The sequence below is a fragment of the Vipera ursinii genome, assembly GCF_947247035.1.
Source record: "Vipera ursinii genome assembly, chromosome: 2".
Taxonomy (NCBI): Eukaryota; Metazoa; Chordata; class Lepidosauria; order Squamata; family Viperidae; genus Vipera; species Vipera ursinii.
Window position 1 is genome coordinate 263,918,542 of NC_139513.1, and position 14,542 is coordinate 263,933,083.

General features: G+C 35.7%; 2 protein-coding genes across 2 annotated transcripts in view; one reads left to right on the forward strand and one right to left on the reverse strand.

Annotated features, from left to right (window-relative positions):
• The window catches only part of DMGDH (dimethylglycine dehydrogenase), a gene marked incomplete at its 3' end in the record, with an annotated part of 45,724 nt that extends 31,313 nt beyond the window's left edge, over nucleotides 1–14,411 (reverse strand). Inside the window, exons 1-5 of the mRNA XM_083351502.1 lie at nucleotides 14,304–14,411; nucleotides 11,432–11,603; nucleotides 5,065–5,163; nucleotides 2,915–3,079; nucleotides 1,578–1,782 (exon numbers count right to left, since the gene is read on the reverse strand). Of these exons, the coding sequence (XP_083207628.1) occupies nucleotides 1,578–1,782; nucleotides 2,915–3,079; nucleotides 5,065–5,163; nucleotides 11,432–11,603; nucleotides 14,304–14,410 (748 nt within the window). The 5' untranslated portion in view covers nucleotide 14,411. The remainder of the gene's footprint in view (nucleotides 1–1,577; nucleotides 1,783–2,914; nucleotides 3,080–5,064; nucleotides 5,164–11,431; nucleotides 11,604–14,303) is intronic.
• The window catches only part of SCAMP1 (secretory carrier membrane protein 1), a 319,758-nt gene that overhangs the window by 261,200 nt on the left and 44,016 nt on the right, over nucleotides 1–14,542 (forward strand). The window lies entirely within an intron of this gene.

A 14,542-nucleotide genomic window follows, 5' to 3' on the forward strand; every position in this document is an offset into this window, starting at 1 on the left:
AACTTCCTCCCTTCTTTGCCAAGGGTGGTAGAAGCAGAGAAGGGAAGTATGCCAAGAGAATGGTTATTATGATGCCATTTTTCTTACTCCCTGGATCACTCTACAGACAATGTAGGGCATGTGGGAGATAGCTTTAGATGATGCAGCAAGGGTTGGCAATCCACTTAACTTTGCTTGATCTGGCAGGTCTGCTATATAATTACCAAAAATTACTATAAGCATTCAAAAGCATACCAAAGGATTCAAAAGACAATCACTGAAAATATCTTCCTACTCTTGAATACAAGTCCCTTTCATGTCAGGCTATGGAGCAGGTGATCCAGAGGGCTTTCTGATGGTGTAAAATGATCAAGGGAACTTTTTCTAATTTTATCACTGCTTGACCAGAATCCTGGTTTCTGCAGTTGCTTTAAAGCAGATATGTCAAACTTGCAATGTCACGGGACTGTTTTGCCATTGCCAGCAATGGGGTGGGCGCGGCTTCCACGTGATGTGTCCGGCCCGCGGGCTGGCAATTTAACACCCCTGCTTTAAAGGTTGCTTTTTGATGGATACTATATTTGTGTCAGAAGCACTGAAGCATTTCCAGATTGGAAGGATTAGCTGGTGACATCACTGTTGCCTGGGGGATGCCCAGCTGGGGGCTTTCATGTCCTTGTTAAGTTGTCCACCAAAGTGATACACATTTATCTACTTGTGGTCACCCGCTTTCAAACTTCTGGGCTGGCAAGAGCTGGAGTGAATGACAGGAGCTCACCCCACCATGTGACAGCAACCGTCTCGGAACGTGAACCTGCTGATTGTCAGCCCAGCATCCTAACCACGTGAGCCACTACACTTTTTTGATAGATAAATTGACATTTTAACCTACATGTGTAACAAAATCATTTCTCAAACACCAGCTCTTCAAAAATGCTTGTCTATTGTCTGCATCTCATTTGTACGATTCTAGCTGATCCTTGAATAACTTCCAAGAAATACAAAAACTATCTTTGTTAATGGTTATTAGGTTAACTGGTTGGTAATCATTTTGATAACATTTTGTGGATGTAGCCAAGAGCACTCCACAGCATAATAACATGTCTTATATACCTTCAAGCCCCAAAAATGTGTTGTTGTGTGTTCTCACAATACCTATAAGGCTGAGCAGTCATGCAACTCAATTCTTTCCTGTCATCTAGTTCCTCCTGGCTAATAGGAGAAAAGCATAGAAAAAATGATGAGCCCTTAGTTGTATCTATATTTTGGAAATCTGGCATTGTATTTTCATCCTATATATTTGTGTGCAAATTAGATCCACTGATTTATGTAATGTAGCTGAGGATAAATAAACTTATATTCTTTATTATTGTTGTCATTTAGCCTTAAAAGGTGAATAATGAAATCTTTTTATAAATTATAGAACAAAAAATTCCATGAGATCCTGAAATATGAAATGAAAAGCAAATTATTTATTTTGTAATATATTTCTTAAAACATTAATACTTTGCTATGTAAGCTACATCTTTCTGCCAGATGAAATGTTTCTATAGTTGTTGTTAAACTATAAAGGCAGGAAACTATAATTCATCACTTACCAGCTGTATTTACAATTCTGTTTGCTTTAATTGTACCATGTGGCGTTTCAACTTCCCATGTTCCGTCTAGTCTAAATTTTAAATTAGTTACTTGAACTGGATAATTTAACTGAGCTCCATATTTCTTAGCTCCTGCAGCCAAGGCCATAGTAAGTGAATAAGGATCTATATGACCATCTCCAGGATTGTACAGACCAGCTAAAACCTGTATTAAACAGAAATAATTTATGTTACTTATATTAGTTTTTCTCCCAGGTTCCACAGCCAGTAGAAAGTAAGAAAGAAGTAAATACAAAACTTGGCAGCAGTACAGTTTCTAGAAATTCAAAATCTTTCCATATAGAATAAAAAAAAGCAAATACTCCGTTAGTTCAGTTCGTTTTGTTAAATTAGGAATTATTCACATTTATCTGTCTTACTCTACTATTCTTAGCCTGGTTTGTTTCACTTATTAGACATCAATGTATATGTCATAAACAATAGATTACAAACAAAAATTGACTTTCACTGTACTTACAAGTTCTTTTATAAACATTAATATTTAAGACTTCTTTCTGCCTCTGCACTACCATAGGCTACAGAATAAATTAATATATTTGTATATGTAGCTTATAGATGACATGATCTCCTTCTCCCACTCCAGGCTAAACCTCAATAGTTTAAATCAGTATGATCCAAGGAATGCACAATTGAGAGTTGGGATAAAATTAAATTAAATTTTACTTGTATTAAAATTAATTAAAATTGACTCTAGTTAATACAAATATTTTCCAGTCATGTATCTAATACATTTTCCCTTTCTCAAACAAAGTCAGTTTGCTAACAAGTATTGGAGATGTCTCAGGGCTTACACCCATGTGCAGACACAGTGAGCTCAATTTTGGAAGCAGAAAAAAGATGGCTTTTTTAAAAACTGGTTCCTTGAAACTATGGCTTCAAACTGCTTTATGAAGACGGATCCTATTCTTGCATATCTCATTGTAGTTCATTTCTTCTTTAGAATATAATAGAATACTTTATTGGCCAAGTGTGATTGGACACACATGGAATTTGTCTCCAGTGCATAAGCTCTCAGTGTACATACAAACAACAAAGTGATAAGTCATAGATCATAAAATACAATCATAATCATAAGATACATACAACAAGTGATAAATCATAAGACACCAATAGGAAAAGTGCATTTTTAGTGCGCATTCTTTTCATTGTTGGCAAAATCTCCAGTGAAAACTCTGCTGATTAAGACATTTAAAAATAATTTTGCATCTCAGACATGTTCCTTTGCATTTCTTAAACATTTTACAGATATTGTAAATAAATAAATTGTATACATATACCTTTTCCATGTTTAATAATGGAAATAATTCTTGCACTTTTTCTGGACCAATAAGATATTGTTCTGTGGGGTGCCAACCTGCTCGGGTCATTTGGTATTTAAATTCATCCACTCTTGTTGGAGTTGACGCAATTCTAAGACTCCCTGGGCAGTGAAACCCCACAGCCTGAGAGAAACAAATCAATAACAACCCATCATCTTCCAAAATCGAATATTCATGAGCACTTATGTATAATTAAGTGAAGTTCAAAATAATCACAATAAAATATATCTCAATCTAGGTTCCTCCTCATGAAATTAAATAAGTTACCAATATTAGAAATCTTAGAAAAGAAAAAGTAGAAAAACTACATATTTTATACTTTAATATGTCCTCTATCTGAGCAGTCTGATTATGAACTTCGGAAATGTACTTTTCCATTTGATTTTAAAAAAAATTACTACTGAGTTTGACCTCTTACTCAAAATGCTTCTGAAAGAGGCCTCAAAGTTTTTTTTAAAATCACATTTTATAGTCATGATGCTTTACAATTTATTTGGATAGTATTTCTGAACTTATGATTGCCAGCTGGCAGATGATGTTGTGTTGTCAGGGTTTTTTTTTATTAAGCATTTCCGTTCCATAAGTCCTTTAACTAATGAATCTGAACAAGCACAATGGAAAATGCTCCTTCATAATATATTCAGTTTATTCAGTGTGAGTTTAACTGAAGTATGGGAAATCAGAATCTGAAGACTACTAGAGAGATGACTACTGTATGCTGAAGTAATAAAGTGGCATCCCATTCAGGAGAATTACACCAAAACCTTCCATCCTTTGTGGAGAAAAATTGAAAGCATTTTTTCCATCAAATTTATTGAGGATAATAAAAAATATACAGAAGAAAAATTATCCCTATTTCCACAAGGAATACAATACAGACATTAGCAGGATTTCCCTTTTGATGTCAAAGATCATCTGGTCTTTCATTTTGCTTCACTGATGTGGTCAATGCATCAGCATGAACTTTGCAATTAAGTATTTTTATTGTATTTATTTGTTCTCTCTCACAGATGTGAACAATTTAATATGCAGCACTTTCAAACTTTTAAAATTATTAATCAATGTGTGCCATGGATAAAATTACATGAATTGACATGTAATATAATTTCCAGAGACACTGTAGATAAATAAGGATACCAGGAAGTAATAAAATTATTAATATGTGCAGATACCTTTGAGGCATTAAAACATATTAGAGTATTACACATACAAAACTACCTATTAATTATGTATATGCAGTGCTTTTTTTCTAAAAAAAAAAAGGTGCCGGAACTCTCATCTTGGCGGGTGCAGGAGGCGGGGTGGTGGTGGGGGCAGTGCTGATGCAGTCACAGGTGCGAAGGGTGTTGGCGGCGGGCTCCCCTCCCTGGGGCCGGAGCCGGCACGGCTGGTGCTGTGGGAGCCCACTCTATATGGCGGGGCTGCGCAATGCAGGCAGCAGAGGTGGTGCGGGCCAGGCGATGTTTTAATCTTATGATTTTAAAAATATATTTTTTCTATTGTAAGAAATAGATTATTTTGTTATCTAATTTTACCTTCCAAAAGACAGAAGCAGATGAAAAATGTGAGGTTCTTTCTTGTTGGCTTTTCTGAATTAGCTGTTTTAGATTCTAAAAGTTTAGTTCCTAAAGAAGTAATCCTGTAAATAATTTTAATGTCCTCCTCTAGTGCAGGCTCTTTGATGACTCGTGGACTTCAACTCCCAGAATCCCTGAGCCAGTATGGCTCATCTTGGAAACCTTTCCCTTTCCCCTCAACATGGCTAGCTCAGGATTCCTGGGAGTTGAAGTCCACGAGTCATAAAAAAGAGCCAAGATTGCTAGCCCTGCAATAGGCTTAGGAAAACCAATAAGGGAGCTGGGTTGTTGTTGTTGGGTTTTTTTGTGCAAAAAAAAGGTTCCGGAACGCCGTTCTGAGCATTCTATGAGAAAAAAAGCCCTGTGTATATGCTTAATATTTGTGTCATTAATTCAAAAATTCTATTCTTATATACTGTGGCTTGTATACAGATATAGATGCTAAAGCTAAACAGCTCCAGTCAATCAAATCATTCTAAAATTGTGTATTTCACATAATTATTATTTAACTTGTAAATTAGGTATTATTACCTGCCCAGTCTCCTCTTCTAACTTTTCATAAAGCTTGATGCTGTAATGATGGATTTTCTTCAGATTTATTCCAGGGTGGAAATATGTTGTTAAACCCGCCTTTAAAAAAAGACCAACAAAATGTTTTTCACAGCATTTATCATGTCATTTCCATTAACAATATCATTTAAAGTTTTGCTTCAGTTTCTGTGTTCAACATACCACTACCATTCCCATTAAAATTTCTAATATATTTTTTCCAACATTCCCTCACTTCAGTTTTATTCAAAATGAATTCCTAAATTTTATATTTAATTTCATATACTTTGCTGCAGGTTCTTCAGTTAACCTCCTTCATCCACTTTCAAAACTATTTTTAATTTCTATCAAATTTGTTCTCCAGCCTTTATTTGAGTAAATACTGTGTAATATCTTTTTTCTTCATACCCACTGTATAATTTCTATCATAATTCTTGAATTATGAAAATTCAGAATTTTTCACCATTCTTGCTACCACACTTCTAGACAATATAATATATTCAATATATTTCTGTTCAAAATTACGTTTGACTTCAAATTTCTGGGTGAGGAATGGGATCTAGCACATTTCCAAATGAGTGGAGTCAACATTATGGCTATTCTCTGGCTCTGAAGAGGTCAGGAGATTGCCCTCTTGTGCTCTGAATGGCTGTTCTTTATAAGGAGACCATAGGACAGCAATTTCCAATGGATTTGAGTCCCAGGAAATAAAGAAAAGTTATCATGCTTTCAATCATGATGGAACCTTTTTGCAAACATTGGATTTGCTAGCCTCACTTTCTAATCACTTTTGGAAAAGCCTTTTTAACTATCTTGAGGTTAAGAGAGATCTTCAAAATTATAATGCATTGGGCAACTTGTACAAAACTTAGAAAATAGGCAATTAGGAAAACTTAATCCTTTCAATTGTCTGATCTGGGTTTTTTTGGAATCAAATGGGAAAATGTATAGAATGATTATAAATTATAACAGATATCACAGATACCTCCAATCGCAGCCAGCATACCTGAACTCCTAAGCAAAGCAGGAGTAAAAATTAAATGGCTTAGTGTGATTGAATTGGCTAAATGCCTCTTTATTTTGCCACTGACTCCAGAGAGTTAAACCTAATTTTGGTGGTGGTGGGGGGGGGATTCAGGTTCATACAAGGGTGGTTAAAACCTGAAGAGTTTCAAAATTAGCTCAGCGATAATCAATTGGATTGATTATCAAAACTGATACAGATAATGCTTTTGCAAAGGGGTACTCTATATTCTGACAGTAGGGCAGATTTGAGGAAGGAGCTTTGAAGAAATGAACCTTCAAAGTCTTAATTTTGGTAAGGGATACAAGATTCAAAGTGAATCTCAATTGGTTAAAACTAAGATAACATTGGATGGAGAAGGGAGGGTCCCTGAGGTAGACAAAGATCTTGTCTTAGTTGAAAGGGTCCCACCAAGAAATTTTAAGGAAATAAAAACAGTTATAGGGGCTTTCAATTTCATTAAACAGGATATTCCAAATGTTGCTTTTAAGACAGGGCCTTTATTTTAACTGCTGAAAAAGACAGTTCATTGGGAATGGGAACCAAAGCAGGAAAAAGTTGTACAACCTCTAAAATTGTGGGCATTTAGAAATACAGCCTTATGACCTCCAGAATGCAAGAAACCATTTCAGGTAAGAACTAGCTGATCAGATGTGGTTATGGAGATGACTCTATTGCAAAATGATCCAAGTCCTGGATCTAAATATAGTATCTGCAAAAAGGTTTATGCTATGACTTTCAAATTACATTCAGAAATAGCTTCAATAATTTTGCAAAGCTCTTATTTACCCTTCAGATACCTTTTTTCAAGCACCACACATTTCTAACCAAAGACTTGCCCAATGAACTGTTTATCTAACATTGACAGGTATACTATTACAGACTCCAGCTAGATCAAATCTGTGGTTTATTGTTTTATTAGAACATGATTGCATGCAACAAGAATGATAACATAAAACGTAGTGCCCTGATAAGCAATGTTTATGACTGGAATAGAAAATATAATTGATTAATCAAGCTTCTCGGCGAGAGAAGGACATTAGATAGTCTTCATGGGCAGCAGTTTTAACTACCAGTTGGAAAATTGAAGCTGCCCTTTAATACAATATGAATGCTCTGGAGGCAGGATTAGTGATGATACAACAAGTTTTCTTTATTATTCGATCTTCATTATTTTTTATAAATAACTCAAGATGGCAAAATATCTAATACTTCTTCCCCTTCTATTTTCTCCACAACGACAACCCAGTATGGTGAGTTGGGGGTGAGAAAGTGACTGGCCCAAAGTCATCCAGCTTTATTTTCATGAAAAAAGCGGGATTTTAAGTCTCCTTGTGAAGTTTTCAGTCAATCAATCTATCAAAATTTTCAAAAGTAGCATACAATATAATAACATTTTTTTAAAAAAAATAACAATTGTGAGAAAATCCTAGAACAATTAGCAGCTAACAACTAATAGCATGAGGAAAGAACCATATAATTTTTAAAATTATAGCTTATGATAAAAATTCTGCAACCTTCTTAAAGATTTCTGAAAAGTGGTCATCTATGAAACGGGTAACAGCCTTATTCATAACAGCAATTAACATTATTAACAATTTGGAGTTTTAAACTTGATTGCCATTGGGCATTTTTACAGCACATGTGAGATGGGGTAGCTCAGAGTTCAGAAACAAGTTTGCTTTAATATGGAAGCCTTATCATTTGTTGTCCTAATAGGTAGGGCCTCAGTTTGGGTCAAACTATAGTCTTCTATGTTGAATACATAAGATGTTAAAGAAATATCTATGGCTACTCCTGATTTTGGATATTTAGATCCCAAATCCTCTCCTTTGGTTCAGCAAGGGTTTTATGAAGTCCCATAGTCAATATGCCAAATATATCATATGCCAAATCACCATTAATTTGTCTTCTTAGATTGGAAAACAACTTAGGCAGTAAAGTGAGATAAAATAAGGAAATATTCCAATGGACTTGATTCAGCCAGAAACTAAGAGGACAAAGTCTTAATTGGATCTCAAGGCCTAATTCTAGTCATCTAAGAGTAATAGAAGTTTAATAAGGATGGCATGGTAAAATTTACAAGAATTTTGATTGGACTACTCTAAATTAGGACACTCCTTATAAAAACATAACTGATAACCATATAAAATCAAATCCAGAACTTTGGCTTTAAATATGTTAATAGTTTTTTAATTTTAATATAGTAATTGCTATAAAAATGACCTGCAAATTTAGCAGTTTGGGATACTTTTGGGGCTTTTATTAGAAGCTTTCTTGTTGGAGTTTGCTAGCAAGTAGAAGATTGAAAATAAAGACCTAGATATGTAAAAGACTTTATCTGCTTGATGAATTTGCTTTTGATTGAGCATCTAATTAGGCACTGAAGTGTTTTCTAGAGAATATCAATATTTTGTTTCAAATTAATTTATTTCTAAGTGTTCTCTAAAGCAGTAAAATGCTACTTTTTAACTAGTATGTACACATCAAAATAAACCAACATCTAATCTCAGATTCCTGGCTAACTTTTTACATATACCTTAGAGACAAAGGATTACCATATCAAACAACTTCTGCTGTCTTTAATGCCTCCACATGAAAAGCAAATGACAAAATGTGTATCATGAAGTCATGACATGTATTTTGTCAATTTAAGAAAAAATCAGCTTTTTGCAAACGTCCTTGATTGTTTCCCCTGAATTCTTCCAGATTTTAACCTAAAAGCAGAGGCTTAACGTCCCTTCTCTCCTTTATCATAGCCTTCATATCTAAATCCTGGCTTATATTTAAGTATTTTTTCTCTCTAGCAGAAATGGAGGGGGTTGTGCAATCTTACATATTCCTAACCTTGCTTCAGTCAATAGGAGGTACGCATTCAGTAGGTCTAAGCTGGCCACTTGATGCCTTGTCTGAGGAATGGCAGGCAGGTCATTAAGAATATGGGTGGTAGGACTTTAGTTAAATATAGCAAGCAAATTATGGAAATTTCAAAATTTATCAGGTTTAGCCCCACTTATTTATTTACCTATCTAATTTATAGAATGGCCCATCAAGAATAAGTGACTCTAGGTAGCATACAACAAAATTAAAACAAGCAGCTAAAATCAATATCCTTACCAAATAGATTTTTAACAATGATTCTAGCTAATATTTTATATGCCTTTGTGATGCACGTCTCACAGAAGAGTGAAAAATCTCTGCATTAATCAGATCAAATATATAGTCACAGTTAATACTGCAAGGGAACAATATTCTCTGGTTAATTCTCTGGTTCCTTCTCTGGCTAAAAAAACTGATTGTCTTTCGGTAGGATTTGTGAATGGGAGACAATGGCTTGCAATTAGTTACTGTGTTCTACCCATGTAGCTGCATGAATCCAACTTTGCAATGCTGCAAGAAATCCAAGTGGAAGCCTACTCATTTTGCATATAAATGGTTAGCCACACCAGTTAAAGGGACCAGTTCCTGCAGCTAGAGAATGGAATACTGCATTAGACAGAAAAAAAGGTCAGATGCATCTTTCATTATGCAATCGCCCTCTCATGTTCATGAGTATTAAGTGGGATCTAGGTTATACTGTCCTGTCATTTCCAAATACTGGGATATCCAATACTACTAGATATTTCCAAGGGATAGCTTTTGGAACCTTAGGTTAAGGCATCCAATTTTGTCAGCCTGCCTCTCTGCTAGGAAAAGTTTGGAAAAGAGATTTAGCAAAATACAAGAAATGGTGAAAAGCTTTTTAGTGCTCAGATTTTTCTAAACATTGTCAGAGAACTCTTGGGAACTGTATGAGCTTCCTTTAGCAATTATCCATAAAAGCCTGATGCACTAAGGAAATGGATCAAACCATCAATCCCATTTTAGTTCCAGCAGAAATAATTCAAGGACGGTATTTTTAATGATTAAAGCGTATATCTTAATACATGCCTAAATCAATGTAGAAATTGTACTCGCATATGTAAATAGTCAAAAATTTGGAAAATAAGTACTTTCAGATTTTCAGACTGAGAATATTATTTTTTTTAGTTTCTAATAACAAAACGAACTTTATTATAAAGATGATTTTCTTTTCACATTAGAAGAAAAAAAGTTATAAAACTTATCAGAAACTAAAGTTATTAATGATTACTATATATATATGTGTGTGTGTGTGTGTGTGTGTGTGTGTGTGTGTGTGAAATGTTAACTATTTAGATTACCTTGCTAGGCCCCAAACATGGGGCAAATCTTTATTTCCTGCTTTCAGCCTATCTTGAAGGCCATCGAACAGGCAGTAGTCACACCGGACAGCTCATATATTTGTGTAAATTACTAACAAAGAATTAAGGGTTCGAATCTCAGAAGGGTATGGCTGACTGATGAAAACTAATAAGTTAGAAATGCATTTCAGTCTCCCTTAATTCTTTGTTAGTAATTTACACATATATGTATATGTATATATATGTATATGTGTATGTATGTATGTATGTGTATATATATATATATATATATATATATATATATATATATATATATATATATATACATATACACACACACACACACACACACACACACACACACACACACACACATATATGATGACAAAATGTTCTCCATCTCAGATATTATGGTACATTCTAGTTGTGTCTAACTTGGCATAATAAAATGACACATGATCTGGTATCTAGGATTACTCTGTGATTGCAAACTACCGAAAACAACTTCTTTGTAACAAGTGATGACACATGGATGAGCCAGGAACTCTTATGTGTTCCAGAGCAAGATGTCTTGTCTACTAATTAAAATATAAATAGATTGTTTTTCAGTGAATGCAACCTTTCTCTTCCCATTACATCAGTGCTTTTCTCCTTAGACTGCAATCCTGAAAATTCACAAAATAAGATTGATGTGTCTTAATTTAAAATGCAGCAGTAGATCTTACCATTTTTTTACCTCTACAAGTATTACTTTCTTATTATTGGACCTCTGTACATCTGTTTCCAAAATATCATGTCCTACAAAACATAACTAGTATTACAGTTATTGAACACTGTTTCTGTCTCTCTGGGTTTCCAATTACAGTGGTAATCTAGGAACATTCCCTTCAATCTGAGCATACAATTGGTTGCCAAAACAGCTGCAAGTGGACAAGTGATTCTTTTATAATATTAGCATTAGCATCAGTAATTAATGAGTTTCAGCTCGATGACATTTTACACTGCATTACACAGTAATTTAAATGGCTCACCAAAGCCCATTTCTAGTCTAAAATGAATTGTGATCTAAGCAAAGAAAATTTAGGTTTTGTTCCATGTTTAAAAAATTAGAAATTTCACTTACTGCATGCCAAGTAGATCCAGCAGTGAGTTCAGATTTTTCCAGCAAAAGTACATCCTTCATGCCAGCCTTGGCCAAATGATAGGCAAGACTGACACCCACACAACCACCTCCAATAATTACGGTTTCTGCTGCATCTTTCCACTTTGCTTCTACAGAAGATGGCTTTTGTTCCCTGGAGAAAAAAAATGAACAAATATAACGATGGATACTTCTCATTTCTGCATGTTTTACATAAAATTACATACTGTAAAACACAATATCAACTGTTCTTTATAGATATTCTTTTTATCAACAATTAAGTTGTAGGACATTAATAGAATTTTGATCTACAGATGAAAATTATGAGCACTAACTGGCAGTTTTAGATCAAACATCAGGATCAAAGAACTAAGAATGTCATGGGGAGTTATTTCTTAGTTTCTTTATTGTTGTTTGCCTACAGACAGAATCTTGCCAGACTAAAGCAAGTATCTGCATAACTATAAACTTTATGAGCTGTTGAAGGGGGAGGGGTTCCCATCTTTGCCCTCTTTCTGTCTATCTGACACTTTTGACAGAATCCTTTTGTGGGGGTTCCAAAATGGGTAGATAGCATATCAGTAGTGATTCTAGACTATGACTCCCAATCAGCTGAACGTTCGTGCAACTTGAGAACTTCAACACTAATTCTGTGCATTGTTTAATTGTTTAAAGATATTTGTACATCTTTTACTGTGCCAACATGGTGTCTAATTATAATATGTCAAAGAAGGTTCCAAGGCATAGTGTAATACAGACATGTCAAACACAAGGCCCGGAGGCCAGATCCGGCCCGCGAAGTGGTTTCATGTGGCCCGCGAAGCCATCCTGGAAACAGTGAGGGAACGGCCCCCACTGCCTTGGCCCTGGCCCAGAGACCCTCCTTCTGCCAGAGACCCTCAGATCTGTCCCACTCCTGCCCAGGCCCCCATAGGCACCCTTGATGCGAAGGATGTAGAGCTGGCCACGCCCACCCAGTAGGCCATATGCACTCTAGCCACGCCCACCCAGTAGGCCACGCCCACCCTGGCCATACCCACCCGGCCCCCTGAGGGCAACCGCAATGCTGATGCAGCCCTCAATGAAATTGAGTTTGACACCCCTGGTGTAATAATTCTTCTTTAATGGATTTTCTGTAATAAGAACAAAAATAGAAGAACAAGTACAAAAACATGAAAAAGTTACAAATGATGGACTACATAATATCTCTCCTGTTTAAAAAAATATTTATAAAGCAAATCATGCACAAGAAGCAAAACCTAATCTGGAGGCATCTCAAAGGGAGGGAGGTAAATTCTAAACATAAATTGTAGATGAGAACGGAAAGAGAAACATCTCATTTTCACCAACATATACAAATACAGGTAGTCCTCAATTTATGACCACAAGTGAGCTCAAAATTTCTGTTGCTAAGTGAAACAGTTAAGTGACTTTTGCTCCATTTTACAATCTTTCTTGGCACAATTGTTAAGTGAATCACTGCAGTTGATAAGTAAGTAACCTGGTTGTTAAGTGAATCTGGTTTCCCATTGACTTTGCTTGTCAGAAAGTCGTAAAAGGTGATCACATGACCCTGGGACACTGCAACTGTCAAAAGTATGAACCAATTGCCAAGCATCTGAACTATGAACATGTGACCATGGCGATGCTACAATAGTCTTAAATGTGAAAAAAAGGTCATAACTCACTTTTTTCAGTACCGTTATAACTTTGGTCACTAAATGAACACAACAGTTGAGGGCTACTTGTAATTATTGATTTATCCAAGAAGCCAATTGCTTTATTCTAAAATGCTGCAGAGTAGTTTACAAACGGACCAATGAACTGTGTTCATTTCTTGTTAAATACGCCAGAAATATAGATTTATGAATTGAATTCCCATAACATTTAACAGTCAAAGTTTAATGCTCGCATTTGCACAATGTACTAAGTTTAATGTTCTAACTTTGCTTCTTTTTATTATTTACCCTGTTAGGCAACTTAGTTGACTGCTTGGTTAACTTATAATTTAATGTATTGTGCAATCCAAGAAAATAGATTACAGTACAGTTAATTCCGTAACCAAGTTAAGTTTGCTGTGCAAGCACAGGGATAAAATTCTAGGATATTTCCAGTTATATCATTTATTGTGCAATTATTTTGTCATCTAACTGAATATCTAGTTTTCATCATACTCAACTCATGATCTATATTTTCTGCTTCTCCATTTTTTTCTACAATAACAAAAATCCACTAAAAACTAAAAGGTGAAATAACTGCCCTACGTCTTTGACTGGCAGCATTAGCCACACTTTTTTTTGAAGAATCCAACCATGCATGCATTAGGAATGAAATATACACAGGCCTAAAGATTATGGCATGAGCAATCCTGTTATTAGATCAAGGACAGCTTAGTTCACCATTGTGCTTGGCCACAAAGCCCTTTGAGTGGCTTTGCACTATTCTATCTCACTTTTTTGTTTTTGAAGATTAAAGAAGAATGCAGAATGCCCCTCCAAGATTTTCGGAAGAAGGGTAGAATAAAATGCAAATAAATAAATATTGGGCTTGCCCTTATCTAGACTCTGGGCAAAAATAACCCATATGCAATCCCCCTTCCTGTGTCTATCAATACTGTAACATTGAAGTTATTTTAATGTGCTGGAATATCTAGGAATGGGGGATTTAAGAGATGTATATCGCCTCACTCTATGGGCAGACTAGAGGAGTGGGGCGTGGTAGGTATCTGCGCGCTACAGTGCCTATGCAGAGGCTATGAGGCTATATTTGTGGACCACCCTCGCCCTTGTACTGTCTGAAAAAAGAGACGCAAAAAATACCCCACCAACAAAGGGAGAGCTGAAGCCGGACTCACCACCTGTCAGTGGTCGGGCTGCAAGCAAAACCTCGAGAAGATACGGGAAAGGCGGGCTGTTTAGCTCGCAGTTTTACGGACAGCAATCTCCGCGTTCCCTGCAGCATGGCTTCCCCCTCGAAGACGCTAGTACAGTAATGGGCAGCAATGGGCACAAAGATCTTCCTGTCTCCCTTCCAAACCAAGCAATTGAGTAAACTTCGAGTTCCCTTAGTTGGCAGCCTAAGCGGAGGGGATGT